Source organism: Doryrhamphus excisus, linkage group LG1, assembly GCF_037039965.1.
Source record: "Doryrhamphus excisus strain RoL-2023G ecotype Guam linkage group LG1, RoL_Dexc_Guam_v1.1, whole genome shotgun sequence".
NCBI lineage: Eukaryota > Metazoa > Chordata > Actinopteri > Syngnathiformes > Syngnathidae > Doryrhamphus > Doryrhamphus excisus.
The window spans coordinates 9,712,041-9,729,052 of NC_136357.1; the positions used below are offsets into that span (position 1 = coordinate 9,712,041).

Consider the following 17,012-nt stretch of genomic DNA (forward strand, 5'->3'; position numbering starts at 1 on the left):
TGAAAATGGCTGTGCACAGACGTCTCCCATCCAACCTGATGGAGCTTGAGACTTATTGCAAAGAAGAATGGGCAAAACTGCCTAAAGATAGGTGTGCTAAACTTGTGGGATCATATTCAAAAAGACTTGAGGCTGTAATTGCTGCCAAAGGTGGATCAACAAAGTATTAAGCAAAGGCTGTGAATACTTATGTAAATGTGATTTTTTTGTTTTCTATTTTTAATAAATTCAAAACATGTCAAAAAAAACCTTTTTTCACATTGTCATAATGGAGTATTTTGTGTAGAATTTTGAGGTAAGAGATTAATTTAATTCAGTTTGGAATGAGGCTGTAACATGACAAAATGTAGAAAAAGTGAAGCGCTGTGAATACTTTCCGGATGCACTGTATATAAAGTTACGTAAACATTTCTCAAAGCTTTCAACTGTGGGGTCACATGTGTAACCTGGGCGGCAACCACTATACGTATATGGGCGGACCACTATGTTTGCAACCGTAGTGGGTTATCCAATGACTGTTTTTTTATACAATTAGGATTCTTGTCACAATGAACATGTCAACAAAAGCTTAGTTCAAATACAGTGGAACCTCCAAAGTCAAACGTTCACCAATGCTACAAATTGGAGTTCAACCAACCACATTTTATGATGCCATCACAGAAGTGTGCCGGTGATGGCAAAGAGAAAAATAGTGTCATGATAACCATCAAACCAGAAATGGAACTGCAACATAACATAACATAAATAGTCTTCGTATACACTACACAAAGTGAATTAATTCCATCCATCTTGGGGCGTTTGCAGGCCAGCTGTGAGACTTAATCCCTTTAGTCTGTCCAAGGTCTGCACAGAGCCACCTCAACTGGCTCCTCTCGATGTGAAGAAGAACTGATTTGCCCGTCGACCTCACACTTCAGTTTTCCCTCATTCATGAACAAGATCCAGAGAACTCCTCCAGCTGGGGCAGGACCACAGATTTGTAGGTGATGAGTCTCATCCGAGAAGCTTCATGCGAAGCTGCAAACTGCCACAGTAAATGCTAAACATCAAGACCACATCATCTGCAGATACCACAAATGAAATCCTTAGTCCCCCAAACTGGAACCCCTCAACAGCTTGGCTGCATCTAGAAATTCTGTCCATAAAAATAATAAACAAAGGACAGCCTTGTTGGAGACCCTAAACTGGCTCAACTTACTTCTAGTAATGCTAACCAGGCTCAGGCTAGCATGCCAGGAATTTCAGACTCCAGGAGCAGCCCTCACAGAACACAAGGGACATGGTTGAATGCACATGTGGACTGGATGGGAAAACGGTGATGTAAATTCCAGTATACTGGCAAGATCTGGTCCACTGTTCCATGACCACGATGCACCTCTTGTAGCTGACGGTCATATCCTTCTCTCCAGTACTCAGGAATAGACTTTCCCTGGGAGTCTGAGGAGTGGGATCCCTGTGTAGCTAGTGGTTCAACGATACATATAAAATGGCACTAGTTGGTAGTTCACTCGACAAACTTCCTTCCTTCCCTGTCTATTACATGTTTTTGGAGGATGAGTAGCTTTACTTTATTTTTGTTTTAGTTTACAGTGTTGAAAATGCAGTCATTAAACATGCTTGAACTTTTGGGGTTCCTTGGTTACTTTTTTACAGTCCAAATGTAATGCCAGAAACTTTTCAGAAGACTTTCAGCAGCTTGAAAAAAATAAAACATTTCCATTCAACTCAGATCTTCTTTCTCTACAGGTGGGACGTTCTAATGCTAAGAAGTCTTACGAAGCTGTGATCCGCCAGCTCCTCCAAAAGCCTAACGCCCGCGTTGCCGTTCTCTTCTTGCGTAGCGACGATGCCAGGGAACTGCTGGCAGCTGCCACGAGGCTGAATGCCTCCTTTATCTGGGTGGCCAGCGACGGCTGGGGGGCACAGGAGAGCATCATCAAGGGAAACGAGGTCACCGCCGAAGGAGCAATCACATTGGAGCTCGCGGCCAATCCTGTCCCAGAGTTCAACCGCTACTTTCTCAACTTGAACCCGGAGAAAAACGTCAGAAACCCCTGGTTTAGGGAATTCTGGGAGCAACGGTTCCAGTGCTCCCTGGGCGGTGTTGGTGGAGGAGAGATGTTGCTGCCCTCGTGTGACAAGAATTTATCGATGGACAAGAGAAACTTTGAGCCTGAATCAAAGATCATGTTTGTGGTGAATGCAGTGTATGCTATGGCTTTTGCCCTCCATAATATGCAACGGAACCTTTGCTTCAACACCTCCAAGCTGTGTGACAGCATGAAGGCCTTGGATGGGCGCAGACTCTACAGGGACTTCATCCTTAACGTCAGCTTCCCAGGTAAGACAGCGTAGCAAAACTGAGTCCCAGACAAGTGCAGGGATTTTAGGATGGAAAATGGAAGTGTGTCCTGTCATGAAACACTGTTGTTGGGCTCTTGTCCTCATCAGCCTGCGCAGCCAAGATCAGAATATAAAAAGTACAGAGTCAAATCCGCTTAATTTCCATGTATTGTTAAGCACCGGCCTGCTATTGACGACTATTACCCATGACACAGCACTACTAAGTTGCTTTGAGGAATGAGGGCCATGGTTAATCCACGGAGCATATTCTTCTCTCTTGCGCTAATGAGATTGTGTGTGTTATAATAGCTCCTATAGCAGGCTTCCGCTGCATCTGTCAGTCTCAGTGGAGTTCCTCAGAGAGGAAAAGGGGGGAAAGGATTGTCTTGACTGACAGATAGCGGTATAAATAAACTGCAGTGTCTCGGGAACTGACACAGGTTTAGAGGTGCTTATTCCTCCACCAAGCGTGACTAGGGGAGGACATCAAAACAGCACTAGCTGGACAGATTTGCCTTGGCACCCCGGGGAGACTGAACACAGGGGGGACGGGTGGCTGGAGGACAAAGGACTGCCAGCATTGCTGTAACTTTCCAGCAAAGTCTGATCGTCTCTTGACATTCCACTCCCGCTTCCAGCTAGTGTACCACTACGGTGGAATCTTGGTTAGCGTCCACCCTGTTTGGTTGAAGGGGACCTGTTATGCTTCTTCCACTTTTCTGACCTATAATTGTTGTTGTTGTGTTCTCATGTTAAACATTGCCAAGGTTCCAGATAATGAAGTTTACACATTTGGAAATGAGCCCTAAAATAAGCTTGGGATGGCTCTGAACTAGGGTTGCTCCGATCGATCAACTACCGATCGGCATCGGCCGATATCAGTGAAAAAGCATGATATCAATACTTGCTTTATAGCGCCGATCCCCTCCGCCGATCAGCCCCCCCACTGCAATATGCAGAACAACCATGTCTGCCGTGTGTGGGACTTCCTGTGAGAGTGATATAACCTTTGGATGGAGTGCACTATTTGTCTGCAACCGGCAGAGACTGTTATTGTAGTCTCAACTATCTAAATAAGTACATCATTATGACAGCTATAGGAAATAGCATTATTCTGTTAAAACAGGAGTTGAGAACATTCAGAGAGATTAAAACAATGTTATTTAAAAATAACAGTAGCAATTGGTTAGTTGATTCAATTTGCATTGTCATATACATGGTAAAAACACAACTGATGAAAATCTTTACCTTGTTTCATTTCACATAGAGCTAAGAATAGGGGACAACAAATAAACTAAAATAGGTACATAACATAATACACAGAAAGATATAGTACGTCTAAATATGCACTGAACAAAAGTATAAACACAGCACTTTTGTTTTTGCTCCCATCTTTCATGAGCTGCAGTCAAAGATCTAAATTGTTTATCTATGTACACAAAGGGCTTATTTGTCTCTCATGTTGTTCAGATATCTGTGTTAGCGAGCAAGTCTCTTTTGCCGAGATAATTCATCCACCTCAGATGCTGATTAAATAGTTTGATTATTCCACACAGATGCCTTGGGCTGGCCACAGTAAAAGGCAGAACATTTGCACTTCTACATGGAAAAAATTTTACATCTTTCAGTTCAGTTCATGAAAGATCGGAGCAAAAAACAAAAGCGGTGCGCTTGTATTTTTGTTGAGTGTATGTTTAAAATTAGGGCTGTCAAAAATAATGCGTTAAACGCTAACTAATTTATTTCATTACATTTCATTTACATTACAAAAAAATTGGTGTAATTAACGCATGCCCACTAGAGCAAGCACGCCCCGGGTCAGACATCATACACACGGAAGAACACATAGTACATAGTACATAGTCCTCATCCAGTCACACAGAGCCTGACACTGTTTTACAATTTCATTCTAACCTGAACACACACACCAGTACAATTCCAACACCGTATACTGTAATGTATCTACAACACACGTCTCTAGTTCCTTCATCCTGTCTTTCTCATTCTGATTTTAAGAACAAGTTCAGCGACACCCTGAACATCACAAATAATCAGGAAGAAAATGAAAAGCATGAATTGGATTTTCTTATCACTCACTTCGTAACTCTGAAACTAAATATTTTCGGACATAGTTGCATATGGTCATTTATCATGATTAATTAGTTAAAAATCTAAATTTTTTATCATTTCACGGCCCTATTTAAAATAGGTTTATAAGAAGTGTGATTTAGCAGATCACGTAAACAGTTGTTACGTGCAAAAGTTGTAAGGTTGCAAACAAGCACTGAAATAAATACAGGAGTGCTGGGTTTTTAAAAGTGATGACTGCAACTCCACAGCACATTGCATTTTATGACCAAAGCTGAAGATTGCTTCCTACTTTCCTCGCAGTTTTCTATCACTTGCTATAAACACCAATTACTGCTTACTGTACTAACTCAAAAATATGTACATTAATATGTGATCTACTCCCATCTGGGTGCAACTATTTACTAATCCGGTACAGTGTGGACATTAATTTTTTTCAACCCAGCAAAAAAAAAGAAAAATCTCAGGAACTTTCCCATGTGGACAGCGCCGTAAGCTGCACCAGAGGTAACACACACATATGCTGGACCCTTCGCAAACAGTCCCTTTACGGAAATTAAAAAGTAGAGTTTGAATAATTTGGAGTACCAACACAAAACAAGTTTCATGAATAGTTTGGTTCAGTTTAGCGAGGGACGCGAGACTTCAAAGACACACCCTTTGCTACCCATCTGAACATTTACAGACAGAGGTAGAGGCCAGGAAAATTAACACGATGTTCTCCATTAACCCAGCTCATGTCTCAACTCAGTAACTGCGTAAAAATACAGTAACAGACCTACCAAAGACCAAGCAATACTGGAAGAGTGTCTGGGACAACTAGGCATCACACAACACCAACCTCCAATGACTGGCAGACTTACAAGCACGACACAGTAACCTCTCAGAACGGAACCGAGTCAAAATAAGGGCAGGTATCCAAGCAAGAGTGTCCAAGAAGAAGAGCTGGACAGGTCTTAGTCTTTGCAGCATAAATTACCCCCAGAAGGGCACCATGAAATTACCAACCTATAACTGGTCTCAGCACCACATGTAAGCTTCTATCAGGCATCATATCTTCTATCAGCCAAAGTGAGTAGGCATATGGATTTAATATGGGTTCACAGAAAATAATTGAAAACCACGGCTGTAGCGGTAACTCCGTATCCAAGACATAGCACATTCTGCCCCTTCCCATTTTCCCTCCATTTGACTCACACGCCATCCCCCTCTTTTCAAGTCAATAGTTATACAGTTTGATAAACAAAGACATTTTTAGGTCTGTTGGTTTTGCTCCTTGAGAGATCAGCTTGTCACTGACAGACTGCTTAGCGCACTGATGACGACCTGCAAAAGGTGGCTAGCATTATCTCTGATGCAGTTTGTCTAGGGATTTTCTCTCTGAAACCGTCACCAGGAAGTCCAGCTCCATGCCAATCACAGAACCAGAAATCCTTATTCGCTTGTCCAGCCTGAATGATTCCTTCTTGAAGGTGCTACCTACCCAGTAGACTGGAAGAACATCTGCAGGAATTTCCCAGACCCTCCTGTACAGATGGTCTGTGTTGTAACACCGGTCAGTCTTATCATCCAGCCAAAACCAAAGGTAGTGGTAGATTCAGCCTACCCCTACTTCACACCCCTCAATCAGAAATGGTCCTTAGTCTGGACTTCCCGAAGCGCCTTTGTGTCGAGCTGCAGGTGGTTATTATGACTCCTGTAATCGTCTTCTGTGTAACCTGCAAACTTTTGAATGCAACATTGCAGACGTCCGAGGTGTATACAGTGACGAGGAGAGGGGCCAACACAGTGCTTTGAGGAGCGAATGCGCTGCTGGCCATTAAAACAAGGACATTTTGTCAAACCCCGACCTATAGTTTTGATTATTATAGTCCATGGAGGTACACTGAACTCTTGAGTCTTAGGTTGTTGTTGGCAGTTTTGCGGTTAGCTGTAGCTTTTGGTTTTGAATTGTTGTTTAGCAGGCAATGACTCACTGCCACTGCTGCACATATAGGCTTTTCCATCCGAGCCAAGGTGAGATGAGGTTGAACATGGAGGATAAATACAGCCATCGCCATCTGCAGTGCCCTCTGAAGCAGATGGATAAGCAACATCGTTCAAATGCTCCCTCCGTCTTTGATTTAACAAACACAAACATTTGCTCTCTGCATCACAACTTCATCAAACGTTGCAAGTAAGACTTAATAATGCAGGAATTGCAGCAATTATTCATTTCAGAAGATGACTTAAGGCATGCATATCATATTTTTGTCAACTGTAGAAAACATGACATGCAATGAAAATGAATGGCAGTGCTGTTCAGACGTTTCTTTCACCAGTAATGGAAGACAAGTTTCCCATGCCGTAATTCCATCAACAGTCTTGTTTTTGTCTGTTTTTCCCCCATAAATGTGTTGCTGTCGATGCACAGTGGGGCTGCATGCTGGAGAGTGTGTTTAGATCCTGCTCTCTTTCTCTTTTTCTCGATCTCATCTAGCTGGTTGCTATGGTAATCAACCCGGCGCTATTGCCAATTGTTGAAGTGATCTGGTAGATCATAGGAACCCCTCCCTGTGAGAAGACACCGATGCAGATGCATGATCAATCTGTAAGACGACCACACATGTAAAACTGTTTTTATTACTATTTTAAACAAAGGCAGCTTTTTTTTTAACCAGCATAGAATTGCAGACACCCACAACCCACACACCTCTCCCAGCTATCATTCAAACCACCCACCCACCTCCTCTGATCTGCAGCAAACAGATCTGTATACACTCACACACACATGCACACTGCTCAAATAATGGTGATACATGCATATACTCAACACGTGTCTTCCCATCTCTGTGGGGACAAAATTTTGATATTCATAGAGAGGATATCTGATACATGACATAAGATCAAGGGTTCTGAATTTCTGTGTGCATGTTCTTGTGGTGTGTGCATGTTTTTTCTAGGTGCTTCATCTTCCTCCCACATCCCAAAACATGCATGTTGGGTTCATTAGAAACTAAATTGTCCATAAGTGTGAATGTGAGTGTGGGTGTTTTTTTTTTTGTCTGATTCTGAAAAAGGTGAGGCATCAACTTAATTATGATCATCAAGGAAACCGTAGGAAAGACACTTTGAGTTGGACAGCCTTGAAACCTTTAGGATTTATTTATTTATATATTGTCTGTAATAGCCAGTCTCTCTCACTTTTAAAATAAACCCACCATAAAAATGATGGAATCTTTTTGGAAGGGGGTAAATCATTATTTCTCCCACTGTAGCTGTGACAAGGGACCAGGGAAGACTTTTGTCAAGTAAAGGTCCCCACAAGTAGTGAAGTACAACAGTGCGTGTGTGCATGTGTGTGTGTGTGTGATGTATTAGCAGAGGCGGCGTGCCTTCAGGGCCATATTGAGCAGTGAGCTTACTGCGACGGTTAGATGCTAGAGAACAACCTTCATCACTCCGTCTCCCTCCTCATCTCCTCCTCCGTCTCTGTCGCTCTCCATCTCTTTTTCTGTCTCTCTCTCACTCTCTCTCTCTCGTCCTTCTATCCCTTCCACATCTCTCAGTCTCTCTCCTCTTTCACACTCCAAAAGTGTTCTCTCGCTCCACATTCAAAAACAGCACATCCCACTCAGACTTCACAAGGTTTCTCTCCTGCCTTCACCACCTTTCTGCGTCAGTCTGCTCATTGACTCCTTCACTTCCCCTTATCCCCCCCAGTCCATCCATCCATCCATCCGACTATTTCTATGAATTCTCCAACTAAAGCCTGACCTATATCAGTTATGGGGGCAGGACATACGTTGCTTTTGCTGCCTTCTGCCTTTTCACTTCCTTCCTTTCTTTGCCCTTATCTTGTCTCTCGGCTTATTCCCTCCTCTCAGCTTCTCTTATATCCTTCCTTTTGTCTCCAGTATCTCAGCACCTTTCCTTTCAGCTACCAGCGCCGCACCTTTCCTCCTATGGATTGCTCTGCCTTGTTTTAAACTCCACACTTCCCCCCGACGTGTCGCCTATTCTTCCGTGGGCTGTTGCCGCATGATCCAGCGCTTGATCCCCCAGGGATGGAATCCTCAGGGAAAACAAATATAGCGAATGTATTTGTGACATATGAGTGCATCCCTGTGTCCGTATATGTAAGTGCACAAAGATGTGTGTATGTGTCCATTTTATGCTCTTCCCAGTGGCCACAGGTGTGGTAAGGTCAGCAACTCTCTGAAGCAAAAAAGAGAGAGCTTTTGTCTATGAAAGGGTGGTCATACTGTCTGCAGTGCAAAGAGTTGCACGCATACAGAACAGTAGAAGCTCCAACACAACACAGTTGTTCTCTTTTCAAAACAAGGTCTCCCATAGGTAATCAGGTAAAGTCAATTCATTTGTTGCCATCATTAAACTTTCATTAATTGTACGGTCAATGTTTTGAGGAGAAATTCAACAGCAAGTATTAAGAGAAGTAAAATGAATAAGATAAAATAAAGTCAAACTACTCACCCTGCAAAAAGTGAAATACTGTAAGAAAAGTACTATCTGAAAGTTAGTGTCCAGGGTGTACCCTGCCTCTCGCCCAAAGACAGCTGGGATAGGCTCCAGCACCCCCGCGACCCTCGTGAGTAAAAGCGGTAGAAAATGAATGAATGAATAATAATAATCAGTGCGCTTAACCACCTCATCAGAGCACGGCGCAGGAGATAGACGTAGAGTTGTTCTGTGTGCGTTCTATGAACAAATAAACCACCCGCACACACATAATAACTGGCTAGAATCTTTCCATCGTGTCCAAACTCTAAAAGAACCACTGTTCATTCTTCACAAAGACTGAGTAACCAATATGTGAATGCTTTGTTTCAGCACTCAACTAGTTCTGTGGAGTTTTGTGGAAAATGAAATTCTAGGAATACTATATGAAAACTGAAGTTCCACTGGATATTTATCTATATCTGTAAAGTTTCCAAATATTTTACTGAATGCTTCATTCATGATATAACCTGATGTATGATAATGTTGTCTATTCTCCGGTTTAATCATCGTTTCAGTGTTCAGTCAAAGAAAAGTTTTCACTCTTCTCAATGAGTCTCCCTACCTTAATCTCCTCTCTCACTTTTAGATTACTTATTCCAGCCAAGTTCCTTTGTCATCTCTCTCATTCTCTCTCTCTATGCCCTCCTTTAATACCCACAATCCCCCCGGGCACGACTTAGCCTGACATGCTCAAGAACATAATTAATTACTCATTCTGAATGGAAAAGCCTCTTTTCACCACACCCCTAATCTGGAATAATAAGCACTTTTTTCATATTGGATACTTCAGGACATTGTATGCCACTTGCTGGCATGGTCCATGAATTTTGACGCTGTGTCCTAAATTAACATTCCTCAGATATGATGACCTAAATTATTCAGTCCTTTTTACCTTTAGAACCACTGGCTCCACTGAGTTTTACACAGTCTTTAAAATGTGTCATTCCCTTGTTAGCACCACACCTGAGAACAACAAACAATGAATAAAGCTTCAATACTAAATTAAACTTGTTTAGGCATGCTTAAAAAAATCAAGGTAAGGGGCAGAACAAAGTAAATACCACTATCATTTTCAAGCCAAACGCTAATCAGAGCAACAGTGTTGTTGGGGGTATGTGCTGTAAGTCTTGAACCATAGATACTTCATTGATCCAAGGAAATTAATACATTCAGTATTTTAGACAGAACAATAAACACATTAAAAAGCTATTTAAGGTAATTGTGAAAAGAAACAGTGACCAGATATTAATAGTATACTAAAACATGCATGGATGTTCATGATATGAAGGTGAAACATGGGACAGTCCCAGTGTGTCTGTTACTGTTACTTACTTCCCTTAGCCCCCAGTTGATGCGTTGTCAAACCATATGGCCATTGGGTGAGTTGCTGCGTTGGTGGAGCAGGTCAGAGGCAGCAGCCGAGTGCTGAGCACCTTCCTCTGCCGGGTGAATATGTTGTGCAGAGGGTGAAGGACACTTTCCACAATGGACAAAAATTTGTCCAGAGTCCTTTTTTTCTGCCGTAATCCGAAGAGGATTCATCTATGTACCCACCACAGAGACAGCTTTCCTCGTTAGTTTGTCCAGATGAGCAATGTCATTGTTCTTAGTCCAGAATCCCTAATAAACCATAATATAAACAGTGGCCACAACAGACTGGTAGGATATCTGCAGCAATTTTTGCAGATGTTGAAGGACGTTTCCTGTGGATAGAGTCGAGTTTGCCTGACCAGTCCAGCTTGTCATCCAGTTTCAGTCTCAAGTACTTACTGTGTAGGTCCTGACCAACTCCAAATGGAGTATCAGATATACCTTGGAGTATTTTGACCAAAGCATGTCATAAACTTGGTATTAAGGCACCTATGAAATCTGTTCATCTGAAACAATGCATAATAAGTCCCTTATGAATATGTTGCAAGTTTATTTGTTGTTGCAGTCACAACTAGAACCCCATTATTATGTTAACCAAACTAAAAGCTACATCATAATGTGGCGCAAGATCATCCTACTGAATCACACCATATTATTTTGTTTGAGAGGGTTCAGGGTTAGAAGATCACTGCTGACAGCTGGCATGGGGATTTAGTTGAAAGCCTCACACTGTGATTGATCCTCACATTTAACACAGCATTGGGCTGTGTGGAGAAAGTGGCAGCTATCAGTCAAGGTCCTGAGCCTCTTGTGTCAGCTCCCTGCAGCCATCAGGGGAATTTTGGTGGCCTTCACCATACCGTTCTCTCACATGCAGCCTTTGTGATTATGCCACATCAGCAAGGTCACTGGTGCTCATTGTTGGAAGGAGTCACCAGTCCCCGTAGTCCATAATGCTTGCTTGATGTCATCCACAAATGCCCTCAGATGGGACTTTAGGCTAGTGTCATTATCTCTTTAGTCATCATTATGCACATAGAGCTAATTAGGCTTCTGCTCACATCTATGATTCTAATAAGGTGTAGTTATGGTAATTAGTGTCCAACTGTTATGTGTGTATGAGGAGGAGGGCCCAGCTTGTCTTATTGCTTTGTGTTATTAACAGACTTTATTATCTGCCAACTTGGCCATATAATGGATTCATATCTCCTCCCTCGTCCAATGATATTATCAGCACTTCTTTAAATCATTTTCATTTAGCTGTCACCAAAACATTTATCCCCAAACTCCAAAATAGACTTGACAAGTAAAATTTCCTGTGATGGGAGACACAGGGGTGAGAAGGACAGATAGAGGGTTATGTTGTCGGCATGATTTATGGGTTTCATAAACTCAGACTCCCTCCGCCGCTACCTGGCTACCTGTTCTTCTCTGAACTCACTGATCTTTTGCAACAGTAGCCTAGATTTAAATGTGAACACCACTAACAACAGAGACTGAGGTTCCAATAGAAGAGTTGCATCAAACATTATGCTTTGACAAAATTATACTTTGTGGTGGGATGCTGTGTAAATGCAGCACACCGGTAGGTGTTTCTAGTAATAATAATAATTTACCTTGTTACGTAAGAAAGACAAAATATTGGAAACAGCCTGTGGTATGATGCAGCACTGCAGCACTACAAATGGCATCATAGTAACAAAGAATCTTTGTCAAAAAAAATCTCCAGATGTTCTTTCTGATTGGAGATTATGTAGAGTGGGCTATCATGTAACTGGAGCATGTTTTCCTGCAAAATTTATATTTTTTCAGTGTTGCAGTTTAGCACAGCACAGAGGAGAGGAATTGGCACAACAATTTTCCTCCTTCAGAGGTAGTACAGGTGTTAGGACTCTGACTGATCAAAATTTTAAGTCCAGTCGAAAAATTGCAAGAATTTACATTTTGCACTGTTGGACATTGATGGGACCTGTTTTGCTTTTTCCACTTTTCTGACCTATGAATGTTGTTAGAATGTTTTATTTTGTTAAACATTGGCAAAGTTTCTGATGAGGTTTATGCATTTGGAAGTGAGTCCTTTGTGAAGTCAATGCGAGCCGGACTTTCTTTTAAGTTCATGCCGGAAATCCGAGGAAATACGGCTGGAATAAGTGCCAATTCTGGAAGATCTAGAAAGCTTTCTGTGTGGATTATCGCGTGTAGCAGCTCTATTCGAGTCCACAACTTAATATGAAATACTTTACTGTTTTGGCCTGATTTCTTTTCTTTGTGGACAGCCCCTTAGAGGTCCTGCCAGGACAAGTGTGTGAAGTCTGACACTTACCTCCCCCATCCTGTTGTGTTGAAAGGGATTGTCACACAAGATGGTGGTGCTGATGTAGTCATGCGTCTTAATTATATGATTGCAGGATGCCATGTCGCTGTATGTATCTCACTTTGGGGTTTGTGTCTGACAAGCCATGCCTGAAAGGGAAAAGCAAAAAGTCAGGGTTATGAAGTTTCACAGCTGGCACTCTACTACTTCTACCGTCCTGGTGTGTGGAAAGAAGTTGTTTTTCTGAGATGTGTTTTAAACTAGGAGTGTCCCGATCCAATATTGATGTCAACTATCACTCTGATATCAGCAAAAAAAAATGAGTCTTGGATTAGAACAGCCTGGATCTAAAATTTTGAAAATAAGCATGCCACTACAAGTGGTCTATTCCAGACTCCGGTATGTCTATCAAGCAGACCACACGTGATCACAGCAGCAGTGCTAACAAAATAAAAAGGAGCAAGACCAACATCGTCTGTGTGACAATATTGTGTGGCAGCACCTCTCCAGAAAGTCAGAAAGAAAAAGACATTGCACCCAAGTGCAAAACCCGCCATGTACAAGTTTAACATGACTATCCAGGCAAAAAAAACAAACAAATCATACAGTCTATCTTGTGTTATGCTTAGCGTTTGCTTGCTGTTTATTTTTATATGTTGCGTTTTTGTTTCGGTGCACCGTGAGCAAGTATGTTCTTCTATTTGGTGAAAATCAATATATTGATGGCCCCTCTGACATAACTAGTAGCTAGCTGGTGTGGCAAGGTGTCACTACGCCATTAATGTAGTTCTTCGTCATAACAAAGTTAATAATAGTAATAATAATTGCATTGTTGGAGGTTTTTTGCAGTATTTTCAGAAGGTTTTAGAGACAGAATAGGTTCTTCCCATTATGTGCGTTCTTAACTGCATCTTTGTAGCTGTTTTTATATCTTGGGAATGCACAGAAAAGAGAAAGACGGGTGTGTTCAGGCCTCATATAAGGATTGTGGATGATGGGCAAAATTCCAAAAAGGTGCAGTTTTTCTTTAAGAAGAATTCAATCCCAACTGACTTGTTCTGTTGCTCAAATAACTGAGTGCCAGGTTCCGACATTGCCTTTTTTTGTCGGCTCCATAGACCCGTTCCTCTCAGGGTCTTCATTGCTGTTCCAGCATCTCGCTGCCGGTTTAACAATCTCCCCTATCCTCGGGGTAGATGCTAATCCTTTCATAACAACTTGTGTACAGACCAATTTGGCACGTTCAGCAGTGTTGCCTCCCTCATATAAGAAGAGCCCCTGAAGCCAATTCCATCGCTGTGTGGGTAGCCTGAGTGATGCCCAGGGATTGTGTCCTCTGCCTTCATGCCTATATGATTTTACGGGCCGTTTGTTAATGATGCATTTGGTAATAGGTGTTGTCAGATCAGATTTTAAGAGCGGTTATTTTGTCTCAATGTTGACTTAGGGACATATTGGAGGCTGTTCATACAGACATTTATAGCCTCTTTGCAAATACTTTGGCTAGTGTTTAGTGATGAAAACACCTCTCAGTGTCTGTTCCAGAGCTGACCGTGGCTTATTGTCTCATTCCTTTAAGAGGCATCAATGACACATCAATGGCTTGATTGTTTGTGATTGTCAGGCCTCTTTTCCACTCATCACGTTCCTTTTTTTTCCTATTCAGCCCCATTCTCCCCCTTGGGCAGTGAAACGACTGTGAAGTTCGATTCCCAGGGGGACGGCATAGGTCGCTACAACATCTTCAGCTACCAGCGCTTGGGCGATCGCTATGGTTATGTGCCAGTAGGCGAATGGGCAGAGAGCTTGAGCCTGAACAGCGCTCTGATACACTGGCCCAGAGAAGCGGTGCCCACCTCTCAGTGCAGCGACCCCTGTGAACGCAATGAGATGAAGAAAATGCAGGCTGGTGGGAGACTGATTTTTAACATTTAAAAAGGTACCTTATCAGGGAGCAGTGCCTTTAAAAAAAAAACTTATTCTGGGCATTTGATGCTTCCCAGGTGAGTATTGCTGCTGGATCTGCACTGCCTGCGAGTCTCATGAATACCTGGCGGATGAGTTCACGTGCTCACCCTGTGCTCCGGGTCAGTGGCCCACAGACGACCTGACATCCTGCTATGAGCTTCCTGAGGATTATATTATGTGGGAAGACGCGTGGGCCATTGGTCCAATTACAATTGCCTGTGTAGGGTGAGTGAGAAAGGGCATGCATCCAGAAAGGCTCAGTAGTACACTTATTACTGTATTGACCCGGCTATCAGACAACCCAGAAATTAAGACAACTAGATCAGTAATGATACACCATCATCACACTGATTGCACCGAAAAATCTATCTTTGTGTAGCTGTAGCATTATACACCTAAAAACAAGCCCTCTTTTTCAAACCTGAAAAAAGGCTAAATTCATCTTTTCTACAATAACGCTTTCATGATTAGTGAAATAACTGCTGGTAGATGACAATAAAAAAATATATCATATTCCTTAGCTGCTCAACCAGTGTTGTATGGTGATGGCTCTGCTACAGTGATCAGTATTATCTTATAATCAGCATCATAACTCCTCCTCGGTTGTAACTGCTAACTTGCTAACAACCTCTGAGATACTGGAACACCAGCCATACAATGGAGCATTATCGGCCCTTTGCATGGGACCAGTTTACATGTTCAGGTTAGAACAGTATAGCCCAGGGGTGGGCAAACTTTTTGACTCGCGGGCCGCATTGATTTAACAAAATTGTCATGCAATCTGCTATATGTCCCCTTTTCAAGGAGCTTTTTGTAAACAACAAATAACAAAATTGATCAAACAACTACTTAAACCATCAAAAAGTTGGCTCAAGTCATGATCCCAGGTTGCATATTATTAATAATAATAATACACTCAAAATACTCAAAGACGCTTTACAGAAAAATGGACTTGAATAAAAGCAAGTAAACAGAGTAAAAGATAGACCTTAAAATACAACATTCATTTGTTTATACGCAGTTAAAACACGGGTAAAAGCGGGGCACAGCAGTCAAGTATAAAAGTTCATTCATTCATTTATTTTCTACCGCTTTTCCTCACGAGGGTCGCGGGGGGTGCTGGAGCCTATCCCAGCTGTCTTCAGGCGAGAGGCAGGGTACACCCTGGACTGGTCGCCAGCCAATCACAGGGCACATATAGACAAACAACCATTCACACTCACATTCATACCTATGGACAATTTGGAGTCTCCAATTAACCTAGCATGTTTTGGGAATGTGGGAAGAAACCAGAGTACCCAGAGAAAACCCACGCATGCACGGGGAGAACATGCAAACTCCACACAGAGATGGCCGAGGGTGGAATTGAACCCTGGTCTCCTAGCTGTGAGGTCTGCGTGCTAATCACACGACCCTGTGCCGCCAGTATAAAAAGTTAGACATTAAAAACAGATTTAAAGAGGTGGGTTTTTAGTTGTTTTTTGAAACTGGGAAGGTCAGGGCAAACCCGCAGCGAATGGGACAAAGAGTTCCAGTAGGGTGGGGGCAGCAATGGAGAAGGCCCTGTCACCCCATTAACTTTAAATGAAATACTTTGGAAAGAACGGGCGGGCCGTATTCTAACACTTGGCGGGCCGGATGTGGCCCCCGGGCCGTAGTTTGCCCACCCCTGTTATAGCCCGCACTATGGTTGCCTTCATAACCTCTTCCTTTCCATCCAGGTTCATGTGCACGGGCCTTGTGTTCTGGGTGTTTATACGACACAATAACACGCCGCTGGTGAAAGCGTCAGGCAGAGAACTGTGTTACATCCTTCTCCTGGGCGTCTTCATGTCCTATGCCATGACATTCCTCTTCCTGGCCAAGCCATCTCCTGCTATCTGCGCCCTGCGGCGACTCGGCCTGGGAACATCTTTTGCTGTGTGCTACTCGGCCCTCCTTACCAAAACCAACAGAATTGCCAGGATTTTCAGCGGGGTGAAAGACGGGGCGGGGGCAGCGAGGCCGCGCTTCATCAGCCCATCCTCTCAGGTCAGTGAACGCATCGTTGTGTTCATCCATCAGCATTAGCGAGGTGGACATAAATGTCTGTACACTCACAGGTCAAAACATACTGGTCATGTCAATCACTACTAAGCATTGTTATGCTGCTTTGCATCTCATTAGAATTGTACAGGTGTACTGAATGAAGCATCTCATTTGTTTTCAGGTGTTCATCTGTCTGAGCCTCATTTCAGTGCAGTTAGTGATGGTGTCAGTGTGGCTGCTGCTAGAAGTTCCCGGCACGAGACGCTTCACCTTACCAGAGCGGCGGCAGATGGTCATCCTCAAGTGTAACGTACGCGACACCAGCATGTTGCTGTCGCTGGGCTACGACGTCCTTTTGGTCATACTGTGTACTGTGTAAGTGGACGGTACCTTCTGCTCT

General features: G+C 42.8%; 1 protein-coding gene and 1 long non-coding RNA gene across 2 annotated transcripts in view; one reads left to right on the plus strand and one right to left on the minus strand.

Moving 5' to 3' along the window:
- grm3 (glutamate receptor, metabotropic 3) overlaps positions 1 to 17,012 on the plus strand; it is a 43,467-nt gene that overhangs the window by 22,661 nt on the left and 3,794 nt on the right. The window contains exons 6-10 of the mRNA XM_058075371.2: positions 1,747 to 2,341; positions 14,283 to 14,525; positions 14,620 to 14,809; positions 16,306 to 16,615; positions 16,794 to 16,987. Of these exons, the coding sequence (XP_057931354.2) occupies positions 1,747 to 2,341; positions 14,283 to 14,525; positions 14,620 to 14,809; positions 16,306 to 16,615; positions 16,794 to 16,987 (1,532 nt within the window). The remainder of the gene's footprint in view (positions 1 to 1,746; positions 2,342 to 14,282; positions 14,526 to 14,619; positions 14,810 to 16,305; positions 16,616 to 16,793; positions 16,988 to 17,012) is intronic.
- Positions 1 to 17,012, minus strand: part of LOC131131054 (uncharacterized) — a 48,799-nt gene that overhangs the window by 22,651 nt on the left and 9,136 nt on the right. The window contains exon 2 of the long non-coding RNA XR_009130138.2: positions 12,626 to 12,765. This is a non-coding gene — a long non-coding RNA (uncharacterized LOC131131054). The remainder of the gene's footprint in view (positions 1 to 12,625; positions 12,766 to 17,012) is intronic.